This window comes from Suricata suricatta, chromosome 6 (assembly GCF_006229205.1).
Source record: "Suricata suricatta isolate VVHF042 chromosome 6, meerkat_22Aug2017_6uvM2_HiC, whole genome shotgun sequence".
Lineage (NCBI taxonomy): Eukaryota > Metazoa > Chordata > Mammalia > Carnivora > Herpestidae > Suricata > Suricata suricatta.
This window is the reverse complement of record NC_043705.1, coordinates 32,864,211-32,891,492: the sequence shown is the minus strand read 5'-3', so window position 1 is coordinate 32,891,492 and position 27,282 is coordinate 32,864,211. Positions and strand designations below refer to the sequence as shown.

Below are 27,282 nucleotides of genomic sequence, written 5' to 3'. Positions count from 1 at the left end.
TGTGTGTCTTACATCACTAATAATGTAAAGTAGACCACATCTGGGAAACAAAGCAGTCTATGACTAAGGTAGTAAGGGGGGAAGAAAAAGGGAGGAAAACCCCTCTAGATCTAGTTTCCCCAATGTGCACTAAGGACTGCCTTCCACTGGAGGATATGCTCTGCAGAGATTCTTAGCAACTCTAATGTACTGCTAAGGTCCAGGAAAATGTAAAATCAACAGGGATGACCCTTTATCTTAAGGAATACAAAAACACATTCAGCTATGAATAACCAAATACAAGTAAGCACCGTGGTAGTAGGAAAATCATTTAAATAGCAACCATGGGAAAAACTAAATAAACTTCCACTTTTATGATTTGAAAAGAACATTCTTTTCATGAAATCAAAAAAGGAAATACATCAAGTACAAGGAGGAGTTTGCTTACACTGAACTACAGACCCATTTCCATTATCTTGGTTTCAGATCTATAATAAACGCTTATGTGGAGGCAGAATGTAGCACAACAAAAATTAGGCTCAGGACTCACATAGAAACGTGGACAAATCTTGACTTTGAAACGTGGTGGCAGGATGATTGGTCAAGACAATGTGAACCTTTGTTTTTGTGTGTGTGTTTTGTTTTTAAAGCAATCCTTACACCCAACATGGGGCTCAAACCCACAACCAGGAGATCACAAGTCACGACGCTCCACCACTGGCTGAGCCAGCCAGGCACCCCAGATAATCTGCCTCTTTGAATCATAATGTTCCCCTCTAAAAACTAATAAATCCCAATATCTCCTTTTTGGGATTTCTGCAGTGAGACTAGGTATTATATATTGAAAGCATCTGACACATACTTCAACCAGTGCAAAGTGATTTTAGTATTCTATTACATATATTCATAAATTCTTCAACATAAATTCTTGTTGCTCATGACTTTTGAGGGGGGACAAACCGTGAGGGGAACATTTCTTCCCAGCTGGGAAGAATTAACACAGCTCCATATTCTTATGACAGTCTAGGATTCATTCACTCTAAAGGAATTTCTCTGAGCATCTCCAGAAGGACATCATTACTGTCTTGGGGATCAGGGCTAAGGTCAAGGCTGGAGCAACTGGGTATTGTCACCAAGCTGAGAGCAGCAACCAATACCAAACAGGAGCTATAAACAGAGAATGAAGACCCAAAAATGCCAAGTAGAAAATTTAGTACTGCACCAAGTATTAAACATTCCCAGCAAGACACCGTGGAGAAGTGTTAATGCAGTGCAAGCTGCCATTTTTGAGCCTTTACTCCATGCCAGAAATGGCGGTATGCAAACAACTCACTTAATCTTCACAACATGACTCTGAGGTAAGGGCCTATCATTCTCCCCATATTATACATGAAGACACAGAGTCCCAGATGTCAGATAAGGATACAAGGCCCCCCAGGTGTAAGTGGAATTGGGCCCCCAATCTGTCTCCAGGCTTACACTCTTAAATGATGTGCCATGTTCAAAAACATCAATGGAAAACCAATGACATAGTTGTTACCTTAAATAAACCAAGTGATTTGTTCCCCCAACAGCAGGCTGAGATTTTCATAGTTCAATTTTGGTTCACTGTGTAAGGTGTGAGCCCTAACTAGTACAATACCAGAGGCGTCTGTTTGGATTGCACATTGCTCCTTCCAGTCTTCATTGCTAGACCCTTCTTTCCCCACCTTGAAATGCTGCAGGGCTCAGGACTCTGTCCTGGGACTTCTCGGCCCACAGACCCACAGACCTGGTCTCAGTGATCTTATCAGTTCCACATTGATATATAGTAAAGAAAAATCATCTATATGCTCAAAACTCTCAAGTGAACTCTCTTTTTTAAATTTCTAATAGTTTATTGTCAAATTGGTTTCCATAAAACACCCAGTGCTTCTCCCCTCCATGACCATCACCCTCTTCTTTCCCCTCCCCCTCCCCCTTCACCCCTCAGTTCATTTTCAGTATTCAGTAGTCTCTCATGATTTGTGTCCCTCTCTCTCCCCAACTCTCTTTCCCCCTTCCCCTCCCTATGGTCCTCTGTTAGGTTCATGTTCATGCTGACACCACCCCACCCCACCAATACAATAGAATAAGACTTCTCTGTCTTCTCTATAGAAGGCCTAAACCTCAGTAGTCATCCCTGATTCCTCTCAGATGCCACATGGAGCACGAATTTGACCACTTTCCCCCTCCCACTACTCCCATTCTCATTCAGCCCTCTAAGGTCTTCAGTATGGGTTATTCTAATAGCTTCAAGCTGGTCTCCCAGACTCCATTATCATCTCCATTTAAACATCTATCAACCCACCCTTTCAGCAGTGTGATAACTTCCCATTACAACCGGAATATAATTCTAACTTCCCATGGCCTTCCAAACCCCACCTGGTCTAGCCCCTGCTTAGCTCTCCAAATCCAGCTTGCATACTGACCTCGCCGTTCGTGGAATAAGCCAGGTGCGTTTCCACACTCAGCAGGTGCCCTTCTCAGGGCGTCTGCACCTACTATTCCCTCTGCCTGGAAAAGTCTTCCTCTAACTCTTCCCGTGGCTTTAACCTTTCACTTCGTGCCCGTGGTGACTCAAATGCTAGCTCCTCTGACCACCTGATCTCACAGCTCCTCAGGCACTCCCATCATCCTAACTGCAAACCCTTCCCTGAGAGCACTTAAAACTCCCTGAAACCATTTTCATGGTAAGTTTAGTCTGCATTTTCATAACATATTTTTAAACAATCAGCTGCTATATTCATCGGACATTGACTAGTTGCTCAATGAATATTTGCGAATTATCTCTCTCCTCAATTAAAATTCAAGTTCCAGGAGAGCAGGGACTTTGTCTGTCTTGATCGCTGCTGTATCATTGTGCCTAGAATAGCACTTGGGTATAACAGGCACCCCAATATTTGAATAACGGAAGGAGACTATCAGTCCTACACAAATCAGGCCAACTTCTATCTTACAGGTAACAAGGACAGACACTCCCTTACTGGAAATGCCATCTGAACTCCACTTAGTTCAAAGTGCCCCATTATCCAAAGCTAGGTCACACTCCTAGGGCTTCAAATTAGCTCTTCCCATCCAAATGTCCCGAGGCTAGGTGACCGCTCACCTGGTCATTCAAAAGGGAAGAAGAGAACGTGAGGTAATAAGAGCCCAGGTTTTGGGCGCTGAGAGACTTCAGTATCTTACTTCCTACGTCTAGGCCCAGGCCCTGAAAAGCCTACATTGAACAAGCCCCTCTTCCCTAGACATGAGGCACCACTGGGTCAATTTCCCAAACACTACACTAAGGGTACAGGGACCTGAGTCCAAAGGCAAAGCAGGTCCTCTGTGCATCTTCTATCCCAAGGAGTCACCAAGATGATGCAAGTATTTGCTCGGAGGCCTGCATGAGCCATGTATGTCTTTAAAAAACACATCCATTTAATCCAGTGTGACAGTGATAAGGGTTTGCATGGGGCCCTTAATACCAGGCAGGCTGTACTCTGTCTGGCAGGCCCTGCAGGTGTTTTCAGTTAAATGTGATAATCAAATTAGCTGCACAGCACGGTTAACTCTGAAATGGCAAACGGAGCTTCCTGGGTGATCTCCTCGTCTGTCTTTCTCCAATATTAAGTGCAAAGACAGAAGAGCCTTAGCCTGGTAGCAAAGGCTTTCAAGTGAAGACCTTACAGGCCAGCAGTAATTGACAGAGACGAGGAAAAAGGGTTTCTGTTCTAACAGAAAAGATGCTTACTTCACAGGGTTTTTGTTGTTGTTGTTGTTCATAGGCTTACCTAACCTAACTTGTTTTGTTGTGTAACTATATAGATACCTTGTGTTCTCCCCACCCACCCGTCTTTTACTCCTCCCTAGCTGACTTTGCACTCAGATGTGGCTAAGCTTCTTAGTGCTCACAACAGAGGCTAAATTAGAGGAGGGGAAGGTCTTCTGCAGGAGTGGTTTTGAGAAACCAAGGAAAAATTAAACCTGTGATAAGATCATCTGATGATCCCAGGACCTTTTCCTTGGCCAATATTATTCTTGCTCAATTTAGCTGCAAGTTACCTTTGGTGTCCATATCTGCAGAGCATGGTAAAGAGATAATGTGCCTGAATGGAGGACTGGTTCCTTGAAACAAAAATGCCATGTCAGTTTCATTAATTCTATTACTACTAATTTGCTTAAATGGCACTGACACACCACCTGTTTTACCAGCCAGCCACGGACCAAGCACTTAAGAAGCCCAGTGGGTGCAGTGGGAGCACAGGTCTGAAAGTTGCTTCCCTAATTGCCCAGCAGATCAGACCTGCCTGTTTGTATTATGCCACAGTGGTGCACACAGCCAGCCTTCAATTACTGGTGAGGGGGGGTGTGTTGGGACAGGGGAGTGATAGTGCCAATTTTCAATTATCCACGCTAAACTGCAACAAACGCAGGCCCGAAAAGTTCTCTCTATACCCAAGTTCTGTATCTGAAACTCCCTCTTCCCACTGCCTGCCAGGAAATTCCATATGTAGCAGAGATGGCCAACTAAAGACAGACTGAACCCATCTCTATTCTCTAGTGACAGCCAGTCACTGTCCACAGCTGATGAAAACAAGAGGAAGGACTCAGGTCTGATGGTAAGCAAGAGCCCAAAGGGGGAATTTAAACCTACGCAGAGCCAGGATGAGGGTCAGGCAAGAGAGGCCTGGGAGGTGACCGTCTGTAACCAGCCTGAGAGGGAGCATCACTCTAGCATTTCTTTAAATTCTGCATCTTTAAATGTAAAGAGGCACTTACTCGCAGGATCTTAAAAGCCATTGCTTCCTTAAATTCTGTACCCCGGGTGTCTCTCTTGTCTCTTCGGTGTCCCAGCCCTGCTTGACACATCATATTGATGTCCCGGCTTATTTTGCCTACAGCTTAAACTTTTTTATTGAGTTACCATAATGTTACTGGCTGGGTAATGCAGGAACCTAGTCTGTGTAAGACTTTTTTTCTCTTCATCAGCTTTCTTGCTTCCTTCCTTCCACTTCCTGTCCATTCATAGACATGTGTTGGTATAGTTCAGTGGTGGTAAAACCTAAGAAAGGGCAAGCATAGACTAGAGTTGGCCTTTAGAGGCTGAGAGCAAAGGTCTCTCAAGAGACCATCAGGGCCTTAGGGATATGCTTTGCCAACACTGTTGGCGAAGGAGAGATGCCCTCAGCCTACACCCCAGAAGATGAGCCCAGGCATCAACTCCCACCACTGAGAAGCCACAGAACAGTGAGTATTCCTGGCCTTAGACCCCCTCAGGAGGTGTCCAAATGGATATGCAGACCCCAAGTCCGAAAGACAGGCTTCTCTTTGCACATTTTGATTTTAGAAATTCCTCACACCAGTTACAAATTTTAGATTCATCCTCCAAAGGAACTTGCATAAAGAAGTCAGTAGGGCCTTTGCAGGCCAGGACAGGTGCGCCAAAGCCACGGCCACCTGTTCAAGCCAGGAGCTCCTGGAGCCACGTCAAGCACAGTGACGCCTTTATGAGTTGTCTGCAGTGCCGGGTGTCTGGGATGTGGGGCGATTTTAGGGAAGATGTGGCAGAGGTCAGGAGCCTTTATGTTTCAGAATAGAGAGGACTTGCTCAGGCCCCCTTGGTGAGGACAGTAAGGAGGAGAGTGGCGGGTGAATCTATGTCAGATCTCCTTCAGTGGCACAACACCAGCTGGCCCAGCACCCCACAAAGAGACTCACCCCTTCCGTTCTGTTTTAGTTCCTGGGCATTCCAGGCCCACAGGCTCCCACCTCCACTCCAACCTCTTTTAAGCTCCAATTCTGCATTTTACGTCTTTTACAGTTCAGGTTAGATGGTCATTTAATGATTCCCACAAACATACTGCAGAGAACCTGCAGCACAGCTTGAAACCCCAGAAGTGCGACAGGCAGGATTCTGTATCTGTATCCGTCTATGGTTCTGGATAAAAACTACGTCAGGCATATATATGGACTCAGTCATTATGGAGAAAAATTTGGCAATGTCTACAAAAATGAAAAAAAAAAATCAAGCTGTGTGCGTCCCGGCAATTCCACTGCCAGGCAACCACACTATGCCACAATGCACACGTCCACAAAGGATGTCTGCAAGGATGTTCAATGCAGCATTGTTTATAATGGGAAAAAATCAGAAACTACTAAATGTTTACCAGTAGGAGAAAAGGGATAAATAGTATGGGGCATATTTTCACAGCATTTAGAGGAATGAACTAGCATTTATCTCAAAAAGATAAAACTGAGTGATGCTATTTATGGAAATTCTAACACATACACACACACACACACACACAACACACACACACACACTAGATGACTATATTTGGACACAAAAAAAATCAGTGTTAAACTATCAAAACATAGTTCAAAAGGATACACACTAAAATTCATATTAACTTTCCACTGGAGGGCAACGAGAAGGAACTGGGGAGAAGCCAAAAGAGGATTTCAGTGTTAACACAGAGTGAGAACAAACAGGCCAAATGCCAACTGTGATGTTAGTGTATATTCCTATGTGTGCATATTTATGTGTGAAAAATTACAGCAAAACATAAATTCTGGCCTTAGACCCCTCAGGAGGTGTCCAAATGGATATGCAGACCCCAAGTATATTCAAGTATATGTTATATTCTAAATGATTTTTTGTACATCGTGCTCTAATTCCTGCCCCCCAGCCCCCTGGAAAAGAAGAAAGAAAGAGGGAGAGGGGCCATGAAGATTCCTTCATATCATCTTGCAGGACTTTAAGAAGCGTCTGACTTCATCTCATGGTTCATGGGTTCGAGGCCCACATCAGGCTCTGTGCTGACAGCTCAGAGACTGTTTCATATTCTGTGTCTCCCTCTCTCTCTGCCCCTCTTCCTCTCTTGCTCTGTCTCTGTCCCAAAAATAAACATTAAAAAAAAATTTTTTTAATGCTCTGTATAAATCAAGGGCTGACAGCAGATGATAGGAAAGAAAAAACAGTTAAGAAAATAAATATAATAGTAACTTTTAAAAATCCATCTTTTATCAGTGTTACTCATAACACCAGTACCCAGACTTTGGTGTAGATGCAAATCACTTGGGGGCTTATTAAAAAATAAAACTCCCTTGGGGGTCTGAGTGAGTCAGTCAATTAAGCAACCGACTTCAGTTCAGGTCATGGTCTTATGGTTCCTTAGTTCAAGCCCCACATCAGGCTCCATACTGAAAGCTCAGAGCCTGAAGCCTGCTTCAGATTCTGTGTCTCCCTCTCTCTCTGCCCCTCCCCTGCTGGTACTATCTCTCTCTCTCTCAAAAGTATACAAACATTAAAAAATAAAAAAATTAATAAAAATTAATAAAATTAATAAAACTCCCTGCACCACCCCCACCCAAGCCCCCAACATGATGATTCAGGACACCCTGAATGGGCCAGTGATCTCCTTTTTAGATGAAAAACAAACATCCTTAGCACACAAGGGTTAACTTTTTTTTTAAATGAGCTAGGGAACATGTGAAAAAATAAAACCTAAAGCAAATGAAAATTGCAATTTTAATGTAAAAGTATATTCCCCCTCATAAGTTCACAGCTAACAGTGATTGTTACAAAAAGATTTTAATTCTGATGATGATAAACTGAAGTCATTCTATACGATATTTACATAGCTCTATAAAATGTTGATCCCATAACAGAGCAATAATTTTGATGCACAACTGAAATGTTAAAGGCTCTCTCATCGAGATTGGGACAACTCTTATTCTAGATAACAATGAACTCCAATGAAACGGTTCTGGTGTTATAATTAAAAGTCACTTATGTAGAACAATGCAGCTTTAAGCTATCAGAGCTTGGTTATCCATAACCTAAGAAAGACCTCTCCTCCTGCCTTCCCCAGCATGCTCAGGGCACCCACTGGGAGCTCCCACAGCCCCTACCTCACACCTGGACAACAGCACACAGATCCATGCTGTGTTTTCCCTGTGGACATGTCCACAATGTCCACGTCTCCAGGCTGTTCCTCCTAATAGAGAAGGCATCGTGTTCACCTTTGCTACTTGTGTCTAGGATGGCACACTGAACGCACTTGATACATATCTCTTGAATGAATTAGCACGTCTCAACAGGTCTTAGCCCAGAAACATCCAAGGAAGAGAAGTCTCTAGCACAGAGGTGGCAAACTTGTTCTCTAAAGAACCAGACAGTAAACATTTCAGGCTTTGAGAATCATACCGTTTCTCTTGCAGCTTCTCACCAACCAGTGTAACTCAGAGGCTGCCATAGATAACATGAAAATGATTAAGTGTGGCTCTGTTCCAATAAAACTTTATGAACACTCTAAACTTCTTTTAATTTTCATGTGTCATGAGCTATTATTCTTATTTTCTTCCAACTATTTTAAAACATAAAGAGCCATCCTGAACTTACATAAGAGCCATACAAAACTTAGCAGCAGGGTTTTTCTAAGCCCTGCGCCAACACATCTGGGCAGAAGGTAGGTGGGAAAAGTTCCAGATACCAGACAGGCTGGAATAGACTAGTAGAAGAGGAGAAAAAAGGAGACCATGGTGGATGAGTGGACCCTCACAATACGTGAAAAATAGGACTAAAACACACAATACGGAAACAAAAAATAATGCAGTTTTTGTTGTTATTTCTATTTTAAACTAGTTATACCCTAACAGTCAAACTCATACTCAATTAACTGATGGCTAAGGAGTTGAGGGGAAAAATTGGTATATTTAAAAGTCATTAGTAATACTAGTTGGGAGAAAAAAACCCCAAAACCTTTTCAGGTTAAAGTTTTACCACCATCTCCAGCATTGCTGAAATATATTCTTTCTCTCTGCTTCCCACTCTGGTAGAAATGCAAATGAGCATCGAAGGAGACAAAAGATTGGGAACAAAAGCAGACAAAAGGGATTCTATCTCAGAAAACCCGAGGATTGGCTCTCCTGTCCTGTATGACCCAGTCCTGTGCATAAAATCATAGATGTCTTTGAATTTAAAGGGACTCAGAGTCAAAAAGCTGCTCCATTCATTAAAAGTAATTGTAGTTTTTTAAATAGCACACATAATCATTTTATAAAAATTCAAAGACAAAGATGCCAAGAGAAGAAAACCCAGGTACCTAGAGATAACAGTTAAGATATTGGTAGATACCTCCTTCTAGACTATTTTCCTTAACTGCACTGTGTTCGTGTATGTCCGTGTATATGTGTGCTTTTTTATTTTTTAATACAAGAAGAAGAATTCCCCCTATTTTATAGACAAAGAAATCCAAGATTTGGTCAACTTCCTCAAGATTGTGCATAAAATAAGTTTGTGCATAAAATCAGTTTGTAAAAACTAGGTGTAGGACATCCTGTCTTTTGGGCCAATGCTCCTTCCTACCATCTCCTAATAGAAATAATCTGCATCTTGAATAGGTGCCTTGTTCATAACAGGCACTCAATAAATCAATATATGCTGAAACATACATGTCCCAGCTAGCTTCATCAGAGATGCTTTTTTTTCCCTTAAGTTTATTTATTTGTTTTGAGAAGGAGAGAGCATGGGTGGGGGAGAAGTAGAGAAAGAGGGAGAGAGAGAATCCCAGGCAGGCTCTGCGCCATCAGCACAGAGCCTGAGGTGAAGCTCGAACCCACAAACCGTGAGATCATGACCTGAGACAAATCAAGAGTTGGATGTTTAGCTGACTTGAGCCCCCCAAGGCCCCCCAGAGATGCTCTCGATTATCAACATCCAATAGGAGAAGTTTCAACAGGCTGCAAATCCCAAAGAGCATACGGACACAGAGACAGCCTGCTTTCATAATAACTGGCATGTAACTTAGAATGATTGCTACTGAAAAGTGCCGCTCTTTGGAATGTTTCCCTTTGGCTTTATTTTTAAAATGAACCATTATTCTGGTCCTTTACGGATCCGTTCAGTAGGGATTCACTGTTGGATTCTCCCCATGTCCTAAGGGGGAATATGAGAAGGACCAGTAAGTATCAAGACATTTGCATAAGGTTTCCCTTAATTTTCAAATGAGTAAAATCAGACTTAACCATGACTCAAACAATTTCTGATGGGCCTATTCATGTCCAGAGTCACGGCACATTAATGACACGACAAGGAAAGGATAATCTATGGTTTTGCCAACATTCTCTGCCTCATTAACCATCTGGCTAGAGCCAGGTAGAACGATCTCATGAAACATTCTAACAGGTTTGGAAGAAAAACTTGTATCCGGGCACCACGCTAAGCAGGTTAAGTGGCTGTGCTAGTGAGAAAGGAAGTATACTTCTTAAAGAAGCAAAATGTCAAGGTTATCTCTCAACAGAGGAAGAAAACCCGATTAGCCAGCTAGACTGAGAGACATGCTCCAAATGGAAAAATGCCATCTGCCTGGTGACTTAAGGACACATGTTTAAACGGTCCAGTTCGGGAGTTGCTCACCGGAGCCAGCACCAGCACCTTGACTCCATCAGACTCCACTGGGGATGGCCCTGGGTCCAGGGCACACCTGAGGCCATGCTCTGATAGGAGGCCCCAGGCCTTTATGAAGTGCTAGCTCCTGGAGGAGAAACAAGCATTCTGGGGGACTGAGCTATCAGGGAAATATCTGAGTGCTATATTTGCTGCTTCTATCATCCTGATGGCCCCATCTTCTACATAGTGACGCCTACAGGGTTAGCCAGGCACTTAACAGATCTACCACAAAATTACTAATTGTGCCAAGGCCTATACAATAGAGAGTCTCTGAGGCAAAAAATAGTGTTTCAGCAACCACAGCGAGTACCTATTGTTTTTTACCTGTCTAGCATCCTTTGAATAATGGAATTCAGTTTTCCTTGGATTGTCTCTCATCATGTGTGGTTCTACCAAGAATGTCAATTGAGAACCCCACTACTGCCTCACCAGAGAAATGGGTGTTATTACTCACAAGAGGGTCTTAAAACTCTTTTAACTAGGAATGTAAATCTGCAAGGAATCCCAAGAGGGATTCCAGGTGGTCAGAGCTAAGACATTCCAAAGGCAGTGCTCCGAAGGGGCTACCCATGAGTTTCCTGGATATTTTCCACCTCTTATTTTATGTATTATTCAGTGAATATTCATGAGTGCCTCCTACTATGTACAAAGCACTGTTCTAGATGCTGAGGATACAGCAGTACAGAGATCTCCGACTTCAGGAGCTTACATTTCAGTGAGAAGAAAACAACAATAAACAGGTCAAATATAGAGTATATGAAATAATGATATGTGCTAAGGGAAAATTAAGCAATGCTAGTGGGGAGGGAACACAAGGGCTGGCAGTTACAATCTTAGAGCAAGACCTCACTCAGGAGGGGAAGTAGGGAGGTGAGATCAGGTCTAAAGATTGAAGGGCTGAGCCCTGGGGCACAGGGAACAGGACTAAAAAGGAGCAGCCAGGAGGGAAGAGGGAAACCAGGGGAGTGTGGTATCCTGGAAGCCAAGTGAGGAGAGCATTTCCAAGGAAGAGGGAGCGAGAAACTGCAAAAAGCTTCAGAACGATCAGGGAAGGGAAGTCTGAAACGGATTTAGCAACACCAACATGACACTTTGCAGTGGAGGAGTGGGTGTGAAAGCTCACACATGGAGTAGGTTCAAGAGAGGATTTGGGAGCAGCAACACAGACAACTATTTGAGAGATTCTGCTGAGAGGAGCAGAAAGAAATGGGACAGTATCTAGAAGGGGAGGCAAGAGCGAGAAAGTTATTTTTGTTTTTCATTTGTAAAAGATCAAAGAAATTACAACACATGCTAATAGTGACTCAGCAGAGATTGAAAAGTTGATAATGTAGCAGAGAGAGGGGAAAACTGTCAAAGCCAACTCCATATGGAGGCAGTCAGGGATCAGGGGATGCCTGGGTGGCTCAGTGGGTTGAACGTCTGTCTCTTGATTTTGGCTCAGGTCATAATTTCATGGTTAGTGAGTTCAAGGTCAGGGTCAGGCTCCACACTCACATCTGGGAGCCTACTTGGGATTCTCTCTCTCTCTCTCTCTCTCTCTCTCTCTCTCTCTCTCTCTCTCTCTCCCTGCCCCTCTCCCATACCCATGCACACGAGAGCGCAAGCGCTTTCACTCTCTCTCTCTCAAAATACATAAATAAATGTAAACAAAGTGGAGGGTGGCAGAATCCACTCTAGTGCCCCAGGGCAGGGATTGCTTTTAGGTACAAGCACACCTGGATGAAAGGTAGAAACAAACATGGGTATGGTAGTTTCTAGAAGTTCTCCTGACTTTTCAGTAAAATAGGTTGCAAGATCTGAGCCGATCCTCTAGAAGAGAAGAGTGAACGTGGAGTGTGAGAGCAGGATACCAGGCCTCTCCGGGCCCATGAGGTTGCTTTCTGATATCTAATGGTTCAATTCTACTTTCATTTATGTGGTTGACCCAGAAGACTTCCAATAATTTCCCTTCTTTTTTGTATTAGCCATAGTTGACTTCTGTTGTTCACAACCAATGACCTAATATACCAGCTTGTTCTGGAGGCCTAGGGTTACCACATTTTCTCACCTATGTTCGGACTTTTATAAAATAGTGATCCTACTCTATCGAATCCTGTTATACTCCCAAATGCCTAGGAACACCAGCTTCCAATACAGCAGTAGGCCACACAATCTGGATACCATCAACTGCACAGAACCCAGAAACGATGATTTACATTTACCACACCAAACTGGAGACAATAAAGGAGTATGCTAAACTGCTTCAAGAAAAACATGTCTACACACGTGAGAAAAAAGAAAAGACAGATGCCAAAATTCAAATCACCTAACAATTTCTTCAAACCCTCCTTTTGAGTTCAGGTTCAAGAGTGTCTACCAAGACAGAAGATGAATACACATACAACTTTCTTCAGGGTACACATTAATAAGTACTTCAATACAGACTTCAGTAATTCGGAGAGAAATCTGTGTCTAGAGTGCTCTACGGGGTAACCCGGTGGCACAGAGAACTGCTTTCACGGAAGATGGTAATGTTTAATCTGGGAAAGGCATCTGCGAGGGCAGTCCAACTAAGTAAGAATGAAGGGAAGTCAGACTCTCCCAGAAAGAGAAACACTTTGCAGATCACAAAGATGAGTGGAAATTTCCACACCGTGCAGACTAAGATGAGTCTTCATGATATAACGTGTCATCCCCCTCCAGGAAATTAATAGTTATTAAACTGCAGCACCGACAGCTGCTTCTGAGATGACATCAGCCTTGCGACATGAGGCAGCAGCACGGGGAAGGTGAGTGGCTGCTCCCGTCCCAGAGAAATCAACCCCGCAGAGCTGCTCACAAACAGGTGCATGGCTCTCCGGTGCACTGGACTCACGACGAGCACTGGGTGCTCACAGGGAAGTGTGAAGCCTGCTGTAAGGTATGACCTGAAAGTAGGAATTAACCGGCTCTTTCTCCCAGGTGACCTTGTGCCGGCCTGTCCCTTGCGAGAGCCATGGTCAGCCCTCTGGGCCAGATGCACACAAACCACCAAGAAAACAAAAACGGAGCAAAGGTAACCACATGCGCACACAAAATTCTCCCATGTGGACAAGGGCTGCAAGTGCTATGTGTTCAGCGTCAAGCCCTAAGGGATTTGCTGGACAATAACGGAACTATGAAGAAAGGCCCACCCGTCTCCTGAGTCAGAATGGAGACGTTCTGATTTTTGATTTAATTGCTTTTGTCTTAATTGCTTGAGCAATTCCTCAATTTCCCCTCACTTTAAAAGGCACAGCTCCATGATCCTCCTTCCCATATCCCCCGATTCCTCAGGAATGGTGGGTGTGCTATATGCCAGACATTCTCTTAAGACTTCCTGTGGATTAATTCTTTTAATCCTCATAACAACCCTAAAAAGGCAGGTGCTATTGCTGTCTCTAGGTTTCCCAGAAAGAGTAAAATAGCTGAAGGCTTTTACAGTTTACCTCTATATACTTTACTAGGCGGTTCACAGCAGGAATGAGGCAGACAAGCTGGCCACTGGCTGGTTCAAGCCCCGGCACTTGCTCTGTCTCTTGGAAGCATCTCGAGAGTGGCAAGGACTACTATTTGGAATGCCCAGTTCCTTCCTCCCAATAGTCAAAGGTTTATCCTCAGGAGTTAAGAAAAAAAACATACCCTTGCTTCCAGGTGGTGCAGGTGGAGATGCCATTATGTGTCATTCCTCCCTGGGGTGGGAGGTGAGAGGCCGGAGGCACAGAGAATGGGCATGAGGTGACAAGCCACCAAGCTGTGCCTGCACGAAGTACGGTACAGCCTACATGACTGGTTATTGCTCTGGGGGCTGAGGTACACACAGGCGAAGCCAAGATGATCTGATGCACTAATTTAAAAGCTCCTGATACTATTATTCAATCTCTGTTTTCAGGGGAGGAAACTTGGGCACAGAGAAATAATTCACACAAGGTTACAGAAGGGACAAGAGCAAGACTGGGTAATGTGTGTCCAGAAATGGCCTCTTAGTTACTGTGCTCTCACTGATGAACTTGGACTGCCTCGCGGCAGCTGCCAAGTTTCAGCCATGACCGTTGTGAAGAACTGGTTAAGAAACCAGGTGATGGTGGAGGGCACTTATGAGGAAGAGCACTGGGTGTTGTAATGGAAAACAATTTGACAATAAAATATTATGGAAAAAAAAAAAAGAAACCAGTCAGTGTAGAGAAAAAGTATTGCAGATAATGGTCACCAATGGATGCAAAGAGGACGCAACAGGAGAGGGCATCAGCGTGCCAAACCATGAGAATCAATCACTGCTGTTCAGCCCCAAAGAGAATTTAATGGAACCAATTCTGGGGCAAATGCAGAAGTCTGGCTCCGCGGAGCAGATATCAACAAAAGGGGGACTAAAAAGACAAGAGAAAAGATCAAGGGAACCAAGACCTGATTTCTTGAAAAGATAAACCAAAGACATAAAACTTTAGCATCTAGCTAAATGCATCTTGATGCATCTAGCATCAAGAATAAAGGAAAGATGACTCAAATTCTGAAGTGAGAGAGACAAAAAAAGGAAAGGAAATAAAAGAAAGAAAAAAAAAAGACACCTGGCTCTGCTAAAAGATGGCAAAGAAGAAACCAAGTCATGTTCTTGTTAGTTAATATCCTCACTTTTATAATACCCCATAATAAATGGGAACATCCCCTAAGAAAGGGGAAAAAAAGCATCCTTCTCTCTTTGCTCTTCCTGGCATATGAGAGGGAACCCCATGGCTGACTCTGGGCTCAGAAGAGGAAGAGGTGCATCAAAGAACAGGAAAGTCATTGAAAAAATTACCCCAACACAAGTGGAACAACACACAGCAGACCCAAATCAAAGGCACTCCAAGACTGCTGGGCAATAACAGCTTGAAGCCAACCATTTCCCCTTGCAGAAGGGGCGTTTCTTAGGAGGTGAAAGACTGAGTTCCTTGAATTCAGAAATTTTGTTGACTTTTTTTTAGAGCAAAAATTTCAACTAAACTTGTATCTTTCCTTGTCCTAACCCGAAAGGCTGGAAGGTCACAGAACAGAGAAATCTTTTGAATTGAAAGGAAGGGAAGCTGGCTGAGTAAGGATTGAGTTCTGATTTTTCTCCTATACTTCCATTAATTTAAAGTGCTAAGTTGCCTGTTTGCTTTCAAGTATGTGGTTGTCCTCTTTGCAGTGTCCCTTTAAATAAATTTTCCTTCGACTCTGCCAAAAATAGCTAGAGAAGGTCCTTTGAGAATCCCATTCTTAGTCTTAAAAAAAAATACATTCTCTCCATCTCCCCCCAGCCCATACACATCAACAGGCGTGGAAGCACTTCTTTCCACTTCTTCCAGGGACCTCCCATGTATGAGAAATAATAGTTCAGGAGAAAAACAGGGCTGGTAAGGGAAATAATTCTCCCAGCCCATTTCTGCTTGTTCATTTATTTATGTGATCGTCCAATATCAAGCCTCCCTTTCAGGATTAGTTAATAGGCAGGCCAGGGGCTAAATCCAAATGCCTACCCCATGGCCAGGCAGGTAGGGGGCACAAGGGACAACAGAGCCATCTAGACTTGGTGTACTGAAGAAGGCATGTCCAGGAGGTTAGGGCGTGGCCTCTACCCACTTGCAGCCAATTGTGAGCAAAGAGATCTAAATTCTTTCAAGTAAAATCACCCCACTTAAAAATGTTGGAAACCTGTCCAAATTTTAAGAACAGCAATGTGTGAAACCACAATACCAAAAAGAACACAAGTATAGGCTGCCCTGGCTGTAGGCCCTTGCTTGCCACCTCTAGGTAAAAAAACAAAAGATAAAGGAAGCCTAGCCCCTTGGCAGCTCACGACCTAGTAGGAGTGAGAAGATAGACACTAGACACTCAGTACAATGTGATCCAGGCTAGAAGGGAGAAATGGGCAAAGACTATGGCAGTTGAGGAAAGCGAGAGGGCACTTGAGGCATGACTGATTTTTGTAGTCAATAGCATTTGAGCTCAGATTAAAGAGTGAGGCAGACTTTGGCAGGCAGAGGCTGGAAAGGGACCATTCCAGACAGGAAAATGAACTCCAAGAGGCACGAAAAGAGGGAGCTGGGAAAAAAATGTTTGAGAAATGGTCGAGAGACTCTTCATGCCTCTATCCAACAAATATGCATGAATGTCTACGTGCGCCATGCAGTAGGGATGCAGTGGTGATCATGAGAGACACAAGATGGGGCCAATAAGTGTGAAAGAATCCAATGCGGCCAAGGCCTTGGAGGCCCTACCCAGAGTTTTATCTTCAGAGCAATGGAAAAACTTCCTTTGAAGTTTTTTAAGCAAGGGAATCACAGGTTGAGATCAGTAATGGTCCAAGTTCCCCAGCTGCAATGTATGCATTCTGTACCAGACAAGGTGTGAGGAGGCCTTTGTGAGCATCCTGAGAAAGAGATGATGCCAGCTTGGTCAAGAGAGAGAGGGCGTGGTGGTGGACAGATTTAAGGATAGAAAAGGGTTAAAATCACCAGAACTATCTGTTCAGGGTAGGATTCGGTGTGAGAGAAGCCAAATGGGACTGGAGAATGTGGTCAACGTGGCTCCATGGGGGTATCACACCACCAATCAACAGCCAAGCAAGTCTGTACTGGCAGCAGCGGGTGGTCAGTGGTTACTAGAGAGAAGAAAGGTTTAGGAGCCAGTGTGTATGGCCGAGGGAAGAGTGCCAGAGAGGCTCACAGGACCTTTCCATCTTAGAAAGTCATCATCTCAAAAGTACTATTTTTTTTAAGTGTGCTTTGTAAAATTCCACAGCTATTTTGTTTGGAGTATTGATCAGAAAATAACTAGCTCTTCTCACATGTTCAACAGCTCCTCACTAAACTCAATCTTATCTTTTAGACTTGGGATGGAGGAGGAAGGAGTATTAGAGTATCTATAAGATATATGTTAATGCCAAGTGCCCACGCCCACTTCCTTTTAATTCTAACCCTTTCTTAAAGAACTTCAAAGAATGCTAAACCATTATGGTCCATCCTCCTTGGTGCCAAGGCCTAACAATGACTTTCTGTGTAACCACAGGCATTTGTCCATGAACCCAATTCACTCTGCTTCTAGATCATTAAGGAAATACGAATACATTCTTCTTGATTTGCAGGAATGCCTGGAAGGACTCATAGTCCAGTCACAAGGAAGGTGAAAACAGCCAAGCCACTAGATGCTTAGCCCTTGATAACTTGTGGCAATGGACCCTACCTATTTTGCTAAGGTCTCACTGTATGCCAAGCATTTACCCCACAATATTCTTTCATGATTTCTGCAATCTACAGAATTTTGTCACTTTTATCAAAGCCACAACAAGTAATATATCAAATATACATCAGACAATTGGGTAATGACCAGAACAATAGAAATCCGCAAATGACGAGACTAAAGTTGATTTTGCCCTCCTCATTTCTCTCTCTCACCTTCCACCCCCCATATCTTAGAATTTTAGTCTATGTGTGGCCACTCTGCAGATGTATTAATCTCCCCTCCCAAATTGGCCTATATGTCCCATATGTGTAAATCGAGTTAGCACACCATGTGAAGATCATTCAATAGATTTAATGGTCTTTGGTAAGTGTTTTGTTTTTTTCTTAATTTATTTTAGAGACAGTGAGCAGAGGAGAGGGACAGAAGGGGGAGTAAGAGGAAGAGAAAATATGCCAAGCAGGCTCCACATCCAGCATGGTGCCCAACTCAGGGCCTGATCCTACAACTCTGGGATCATAACCCAAGTCAAAATCAAGAGTCAGACACTCAACTGACTGAGCCACCCAGGCACCGCAAATGTTATTTATCAAGACTTTTTTACAGTAGGCAATATTCAGAGCTCTGCTTTTATACTGATATCCAGGCCTCCCACACATAGCCCAGGTAAGTCCTGTTTGGTACAAAATAATCATGGTGACCCCATTCTCCTTATTGGAGATTGCTTCAAACCAATGAGATATGATGGGAAGTCTGGAGAACTTCTGGGAAAAATACCGTCATAGCTCTAAAAAAAAGAAGCAAAGAATAAGTAATGCTTTTTCTGCTTTTGAACTACCACAGATGTGCAAGGATGCAACACAACATCTTATGACTCTGACCTAGTCAACACAACAAGGCTAGCTAAGAGCAAGACCATAGGAATACCTCAGTACTTCATGAGCCAAGAAATTAACCAACCCTTAGGACTGATTTTGTGTAATGAGAAACAGATTCCCTTACTGTTGAAGCCATTTTGAACTGGGTTTTCTTTCTTACATCCCAGAGCATCCTATATGATACAATACCTCTTTGGAGGAGCAAGAAAATGGCTCTGCCCTTTTGATAACATCCTAGCAACAAAGGAATAGTTGCTTCAAAAAAGGAGAGACTGAGATGGATTTCTCAGTAATTGTTTTGGGAAAACCAGCTGTGAAAAGGTATTTTTAACAGCCACTCCTGACGTACAGAGAGTCCTTTGAAATCCTCCCAATGCAGCATAAACACTGTAATAAAATGATGATGAGCCACTATGAATGGTATGTGTGGGGATATACAACATACTTGGAGTCATCATAATATATAAACGTTAGGAAACTACCATGAAATTTGTCTTTATTATTCTTCTACTCCTATTTCCTGTACAACTATTATAGCAGGATTTTTTTTCTCTTTTCCATCCCTTCTACCTGGTGAAGACACAGAATCACATGATTAGAAGGGAACTTAAAAAACTGAGGCTTAAAGGGTTGAATCAATTTCCACCAGGTCCAAAAGCTAGCTTAGTTCTCTATTATTAAATATGCTTTATGCAATATTTTAAAACAAAGTCATCTGCTAAAACTCAATGTAATGCAGTATCAGTGTAAGGATACGGGAAATCAAAACTGGATTTTTAAAAAAGTAATTTCATTATGAAAATCTCCTTGTGAACTTCTTGGAGCTTCTTTGTCCTATTTCTTCAAAAAAAATTTTTTTTAGTGTTTATTTTATTAATGAGGCAGAGAGAGAGCGAGCAAGCAAGCATGCATATGAGGGGGAAGGGTCAGAGATAGAGGGAGACATAGAATCCGAAGCAGGCTCCAAGCTATCAGCACAGAGCCTGATGCAGGGCTCGAACTCACTGACTGTGAGATCATGCCCTAAGTGGAAATTGGGTACTTAACCAACTGAACCACCCAGGTGACCCTGTCCTATGTCTCCTACCTTCCTAATCCCAATCCATTCCACTCAATGCCATTTCTCTCTCCTAGAAAGCCCCTGTATGTGACTCACTCGCTAGGCCAATGGTTCTCAAAAGACTGTCTGCATCATAATTACCTAGATAATGAACAATACATGCAGATTCCCAGAGTTCAACTGAGTGGGGGTGTGGTCCCCCAGTATCACATGTAAACAAACACCTCAGCTGAGTCTAACTGTGTCTTGAGGGCAAATGACTAGACACATGACTCCAGATTGTATACTAGATTCCAGGATCCAAAAAGAAAACTCCTAATTATCATAGCAGATTTAAACTGGAACAACAAAAATATGTGCATAGTTGCCTATAATTTTTATGTTCCCTCTGAGGTCTGAAACCAACCCAAGAGCTCCACGATTTGGATGCTCCCTGGTACTCATTTGCTTGAAGGCTTTTGAGTTTGTAATCATATCCTCCTCTAAGACATTTTTCCCCTCTGGACGCATTTCTACTTGGGATTAAATATAAAATGTCTTAATTCTCCATCCACAGCTAAGATAAATCAATTTTGGAAAGTATTTCAAAAAAGCACTAAAAAAATACACAATACAAAATGTCTTCCCTTTGAATTGGACTTGAGAGAGGCACAGGGCAAACACAGTAGGTAAGGAGAGAAGTGAACACAGGTTTTTGCAGCAGATCTAGCCGTGAAACCAAACTTAGGAAGGAAGTTGACTGTTAAGTAAGTGGACCAGAGGAACAACAGATGAGGCGCATCTGAGGGTCAGTCTGAAACTGAGAAAACTGGAATCAGACAGACAAACCCCTTATCCCAAGTTAACTTGCCTTTCCTGGTCAATTTTAAAATAGGACAGTGCTGTAAATGAGCATACGGCATTTCAGTGGAATCTGAGAACTCCTCTGGGTGCCAAAGCATTTTTTCAGAACTAAATAAATACTCCTCACTGGACTCAGCAACGCTCAATTATATTCATCTCCTCCACGACACTTTAAATTCCCATCTTCTGAGACCAAGAACACGGTCTGTTAAGAACTTGAGTCTGTGTCTTATAACATCAGCTCTGACTCACTGTATAGTCTCTATGTACACTTCTTTTAAATGAACAAAGAAAACCAACATAACCTCATCGAACCAAAGAAAATCATTGTGAAGTATCAAAGACAAAACATAATGCTTCATCAATGCTATACTATAACTCGAGCAACAGACTTGGTTTAAATTTATTAGAAGGCAAAAAGTCAAGGCCACACTGTCACTTCCGTATTCCAGTTGTATTCCTCGTTAGGTCAGGGACAAAGATGAACTAAATTTAGTGGGGTTGGGAGTGCTGAGTTGGACTAGAGGGAGAAAGCAAACCGCCCTGTAAGAGGTAAACAGGCTCAGTCCTCAGGGCGCTTTGAAAATGGGCAAATCCAGTACTGGCTCTGCTGGGTCACCCCTTCCTCTCAGTCCTACTCAGTCCACTGAAGCGCTCATCGCAACTGCACAGCCTGAAAAGCCCACGGCTTTCAGCAGGTTGCTAAGCCGCCTCCTCCAGTGGCTCCCAGGAGGCTTGGAACCTAGTGGCGATCCAGCAGCCACCAGGACCCCCACACATACTTGGTTGGAGCACGTATCCGGAACTTCCTGCTTCATGAAAGGCCTTTCAAGAGTGCTCAGTTTTGCAATTAAGATCTAAACCGGCTTTTCCATTCAACAAATGCCTGAAGGGCTTGTCAGGAATAAGCATTAAACCGTCATCTCCGAGCACGTGGAGTTACTTTAGAAAGCCCCATTCCCATTATTTTAACCACACTTCATCAGAATCTTTGACATTTTTTGGGCATTCTCCTTGTAAGCTTGCATGTTCTCTGCTATGCTTATTTCTGAACATACAGTTCCAATATGGCAGGACAAGAAAAACATGTGATCAATAATAAAGCAATCTTGGTCGCTGTCTAATTGCTTCTGACCAACATGCTAAACACTCTTGTTTCTTCTTAAGTAAGATCTGTGGAAACCATTATGGTAACACATATACTCTCTCTCCAAAAGGTAGGATCAAGCACTTGGTAGAAATATGAAAACAAACCATCCTACTCTTCCACAGTTCACTATCAACTTATTCCAAAGAAATGACTTAATGGCATGAAGGAAGTGTGGGAAAGGGCCAAACGTATAGAGCATGCCAATCAGTTTAGGAGAACGTAGGACTTAATGGTTTAAGACAGTTGTTACATTCTGTCGTTTTTAATACTCTAGTCTCCAAGAGCATTCATCAAAGTCAACGGAAGGTTAGACCATACACACATGTAGTCACTGAAACAGCATGGGAAGTCAGAAAGGCCGTTCCTAAAAGGGTCCAGCAGTAGCAAATATACAAATTCAAAACCATTCCAAGAGTAAATATTCTTAGCAGGAAAATCAGGTCCCTCACAGAATGCTTTGATTATCTCAGAGGACAAGTGGGCATTTGCCAAATTCCTTTATTCCCTAGGCTTTAATACATGTTACTTTTTAAATCAATGATATTGTAGATAAATGGGAGTTTACCACCCATTCATCTGATAGATGAAGAAACTAAGGCAAGGAGAGGTTCTGTGACTTGTCCAGGGCTTATTAAGTAGCTTGTTAAAAACAGTCAACTCCAGAACCCAGGCCTCTTTACTCCAAATCCCAGGTCTGTAAACCCACAACATACTCCTATTTGTCTTTGATCATCACAAGGACATATAAATCGTGAAAACTCTGCTTGTGACCTGATTATCACAGATGACATATTCCTGTTTGCCCTTGAGCATCACAACAGCAAAAGCCCCCTGAAAACTTCGCCTGGTGGCCTGATATCATAGACACTTCCCCGGTCTCTCTGCAAAGGTCACCTGGCATTTGGGGCTGGTATCCACTGCAGTTAACATTTCACACATTTGTTTCCTAAGCCTCCGACATACCTCATGCAATAGTGGGAGAGGGAAACGTAAGCAGCATTGAGACCAGCCTTAGTGCTAAGACGTAAACTTTCTAGGGGGGATCAAAGGACAGCGTTCAGTCTCAAACCTACTTTGCCAAGTGGTTCATGAGCAGCTGTAACATCTGCCTATTTTTCTCTGGGAGCCGATGAATGAGGCTGTGGATTTCAGAGACTCGAGACTCCTGGTTCTCCAGCTCTGCAAAGGAAAGGAGGAGATAATATTTGATCAGAGTCACAGCCAAATGAGATTACAAGACAAAATCAAAGGAAATCAAAGGTTGGGCCCTAAGAGACCAAGGATTGCTCCAAGGCTTAAGATCCCATTCTATGTACTCATGACTAGAACCAGAAGTGTTTTTAATGATGCTTTCTCTAACAGTTCATTTAAAAAAATGACCGTCAAAGACTTCAAACCAAAATGATGACAGGATGAAATGGGGCCAGTCAACTGCACACTCAGAGCATGCAGAAACTTGGGAGCAGCTGGCTTCCTAGAATGAGGGCTTCATTTCAAGGAAGGAAGGAACTTTATGCACTTGTCAAATGATAAACAAATTGCACAGGAACAGCATTACAAGGGTCTCAAATATCAAAACAGCACCTCAAGGCAGCATCCAACGAATCAAAGGTAATGTCTGGTTATGCCCAAGTCATGCAGGACAGCCAAACTGCCTGCTAGAAGAAATGGCTGGTAAAATATGTAAATCTCTCTGCCAGCCTGTAATCTCAATCATGGCCTGCCATGGCTTGGCTGAATTTGGGTAAGTGGCTTCATTCCTCTGGGAGACAGACTGGTAGTCCCCACCACACCTATTTATAGGACTGATGTGAGATTTCATTAGAGAATGGCTGCTATGGGTTTGGAATTTCTCTGAGAAAGAAATCACATCAACACGATCTTCACTCCCAGCTTTCTCTCAAATCTTTCTCCTCCCTCTTTTAAGGGGACAACTTGAGAAGATGAAACCATCAGAGCATTAAGTATTCCTAAATTAGGCCAGTAGGGGCTACCAAAGTAAGGAGACTCTGAAGGCTTAAAGGAAGCAGAGAAAGGCACAGAAGCTATAGAAATAATAACACTGTGGAGACTCCTGCCAGATTTAAATCTGAGAGAGAACCTTACTGCCCCTCCTGTAGGAGGCCTGCCCTACGTAGACAGATTCCAGTATACTTAGGGTAGCTTGCACCTAATCCCTATGTATTTTAATACCAGTAATATGACGCAAGGGACCTGGATGATACAGCTGAAGAATGATCATAAGCTCTAAATGGAAGCCATGATGGAAAGAGGACTGGGAAGTTATATAAATGGTGTCATATTCAAGGAAACACTTCCAATGCTCAATTTAGGTAATGTGCGAAGTCTGATTCATTCTGCAAAATGCTACTCAAGGGCTGGGAAACAACCCAAGGAGTTAGAACTCCAATAATCAAAATTAGAAAGCCAGATTTGCTTTTCTCTCTTCCCCCCAACCCCAAAACACACTTCTGAGGTTTCTCTCAACTGTAAATTCAACATGGTAGCAAGACCCTTGACAATCTCAGTTGAGTTTCTCTATTTTGTGTCCACCTCATAAGCACGTACATTGGTAGTTTACACACAAAATACAAAGCGTGGGAAGTATTTATTTTAGGATACTGACTGTTCTTTGAGATAGAAAAATCTATCCCTTTCCCCTTAAAACATTGACAAAAAGAAAACCTACTTGCAGCTTTGATGAAACTTCTTTGAAACTGGTACATCATGAGTGGTCCTGGAAGCATTCTGGGATAAAAGGATATATACCAGTCAGCTTCATAAAAACAATCATACTCTACAAATCATCGCTTAGATGCTAACCGACCGTATAGAGACAAAGATCAAGGGATACAAGAGCAACTCAACTTAGTCCAATGGAGTTTCCCTTTTGAAAGGGTCCTAGGATTTCTTGTGACATTTTCATTCTCTTTCTTTTGAAGAGAATGGATGCGACTATGTTTCCTAGTTACAGCTAGCTAAGTGCTAATGTGAAAGTCTGGCACAAACCAAGAGATTTCCTCTTTACTCAGTGACTCACCCATTGACAAGAGCTTCTTAAGATGTGTCAGAGAAAGAGGCAACGAACTAAACATTTCCAATTACCTGTGCTTAAACTCTGGTCTTCCCAGCAACTTGTTATTACAATCAGTTCATCTGGAAAAGTGCACTATGAGACACTTCTGTGTTTTTGTGACCAATTCACTACCGAGTGTTTCTCCAGAATGCCAAAGGGCTAGAACCCCTAACATTAGGCAGGATATAATCAAATTCTATCTATTTTTTAAAATGTTTTAGACTTACTGTTTATTAGCAAATCAGTATCAACATGCACAAGTGCTAATACAAACCTCTGCAATACGGTTTTGTGTAAACCACAATGGTAATATTTGCGGTATGAATGTTTAGCGACTATGTTTAATGAGCATGTTAAACTGTAAACTTCAGCTTTCTTTCTGACAGTCCAAATAATAAGAGTCTCAACAGACTATAAATTATGCTTGGCTCATATTTTATTTTACTGTCATTGGATCCCCTTACTTGACTCTTGATCATCCTAGCATTACACCTTACTCGTGATTTCAAGATCCTTCCAGCAATTCCTCAATAGCCAATGACACCTCCATCACTAATTCCTTTCCTGGCGCTTTCTTCCTTGGTTTTGAGCCAAGGGAACCTTCACAACATGTGAACAAATGCTTTTGTAATTCATGAGTGTCATTTTCCTCTTTGTTGAAAACTGGACCTTCCCCTAGCTTTGACGTTCAGTGTAAGTTTTGGTCACTTCATGAAACTGACATGGAGTCAGCAAGAAGCACCATTCTCTTAATAACCAAGCAAGGGGGGCAAAAAATAGGAGTTATAATATGACATATATTGCTATAAGAGAAAGAATCTCTTCAATAAATTAATGTTTTCCAACATAAGAGGAGTCAAAAAGGATGTCTGTTAAGTCCTCATATTTAATGACCAATGTCAGCAACATAGCCAGTCTGTGTGAGACACAAAACCACCAAAATACACATGGCATGTGATCACACTGTCAACACAGTGAGATACTCAGTTCCTCCTTTTCTTAACAGAGGATGCAGGGATTTCAGGAAAGACCATATTTTAGGTTCTGTTGGAGGCTGATTATCATAGTAGCTTCTCATAAAAAGAGAAGCTTCTTGAATCACTCAATGGCACCCTGTCAAGTACGGAGGACTTACAATTGGGGTGACCAGCCGAGCTAATTGCACCTACACATGAGCTGTTTCCACATCTCAAACTCCCACCCAACAGCTCTCTGGAGGCTGAAAATAAAACTGCGTTCTTCCTGACTGCATGAGAACAAGCTGGCATCCTGCCCTGCAAGTGGAAAGCCCCTACCTTAGGTAGGTCTTCAAAGCACTAGTGATCGTCTTTATCTCCCATTCGGCACAGATATCGGTCTCTGTCTCAGAAGCAGTTTTGGGGTCTAAAAAGAAGAAAAGACAACGTGTAAAGAGGAGCAGAAAATACAGCTAAAACCAAACATAATACTAAAAGGATCCAGCCTCCCTATTAACCAAAGAAAACCAAATTAAAACAAAAATGACACCTATTTTTCGGTGGGTTAAGAATATAGTTAAAAATCCAAAATATCTATTGACAGCAAAAATGCACTGAAACAATCCTCTCATAAACTTCTGGAGGCAGAAAAGATAAAATTCAAGTTTTGAAAAGCAATTTGGCAATATGTATCGAGTCATAAAAATGTTTATACCCTTTGAAGCCGTAATCCTACTTCTGACAATCTGGCCTCAGGAAATAAGATACAGCAAGACAAAAGTTACATACCCAAGAAATGTTCAATACACACTAATGCTTTTCAACAGCAGAAAAAAAATTTAAAGGAGAGAACCTAAATGTTCAATGATAGAAGAATGATTAATTTTAGCATATCACCCTGATGGAATATTATGTTGCATTTACATGATAATGCTAAACATGTAGCAATAGAGAAAATGCCTAAGTTATCATTAAACATCAAACAAAAAAACCAAGATTTAAAAGTTTGTGAGAAACTTATACGAACACAGGCCATAAGGAAATACTCGAAAATTAAAATAGTGGTTGGTTTAAAGCAGCAAAACTATTTTTTTTTATTTACAAAACTATGACTTTATTCCATTACCTTTTTAAAAATTTTTAACATTTATTTATTTTTGAGAGAGACACAGAGACAGAGACAGAGACAGAGACAGAGAGAGAGAGAGAGAGAGAGAGAGAGAGAGAGAGAGAGGAAGAGAGGGGGAGAGGGAGAGGGAGAGGGAGAGGGAGAGGGAGAGAATCATGAGTAGGGGAGGGGCAGAGAAAGAAGGAGACACAGAGTCCAAAGCAGGCTCCAGACTGTCAGCATAGAGCCCGAGGCAGGGCTTGAACCCCAAAACTGTGAGATCATGACCTGAACTGAAGTCTGACGCTTAGCCAATTGAGTCACTCAGGTGCCCTATTCATCACTTTTATAGGTGATTTTTTTAATTGCCGGAAGCCAAGAAGTATAATGGGGACCACGATAATTACAACAGATCCTTATTATTTCTTGTCTCCTCTTGGGTCAACGAATAAATAAATGTGTGTATTTCAAAGCAGCATGTTTTATCAAGGGAGGGATCACTCTTACAGTTAGTCTTCCTGGGCAGCACACAGGCAAATAAAGTAAGAGGCAGAGGCTGGGGAGTATGAAGGGCTTCAC

The 27,282-nt window shown here is 42.5% G+C and overlaps 1 protein-coding gene across 5 annotated transcripts in view; it reads right to left on the bottom strand.

The window, feature by feature from the left end:
- ARHGAP26 (Rho GTPase activating protein 26) overlaps positions 1-27,282 on the bottom strand; it is a 419,918-nt gene that overhangs the window by 136,232 nt on the left and 256,404 nt on the right. For all 5 annotated transcript variants that reach the window (XM_029942151.1, XM_029942152.1, XM_029942153.1 and 2 more), the window contains exons 15-17: positions 25,935-26,022; positions 24,253-24,311; positions 22,637-22,742 (exon numbers count right to left, since the gene is read on the bottom strand). In XM_029942151.1, coding sequence (XP_029798011.1) covers positions 22,637-22,742; positions 24,253-24,311; positions 25,935-26,022 — 253 coding nt within the window. The remainder of the gene's footprint in view (positions 1-22,636; positions 22,743-24,252; positions 24,312-25,934; positions 26,023-27,282) is intronic.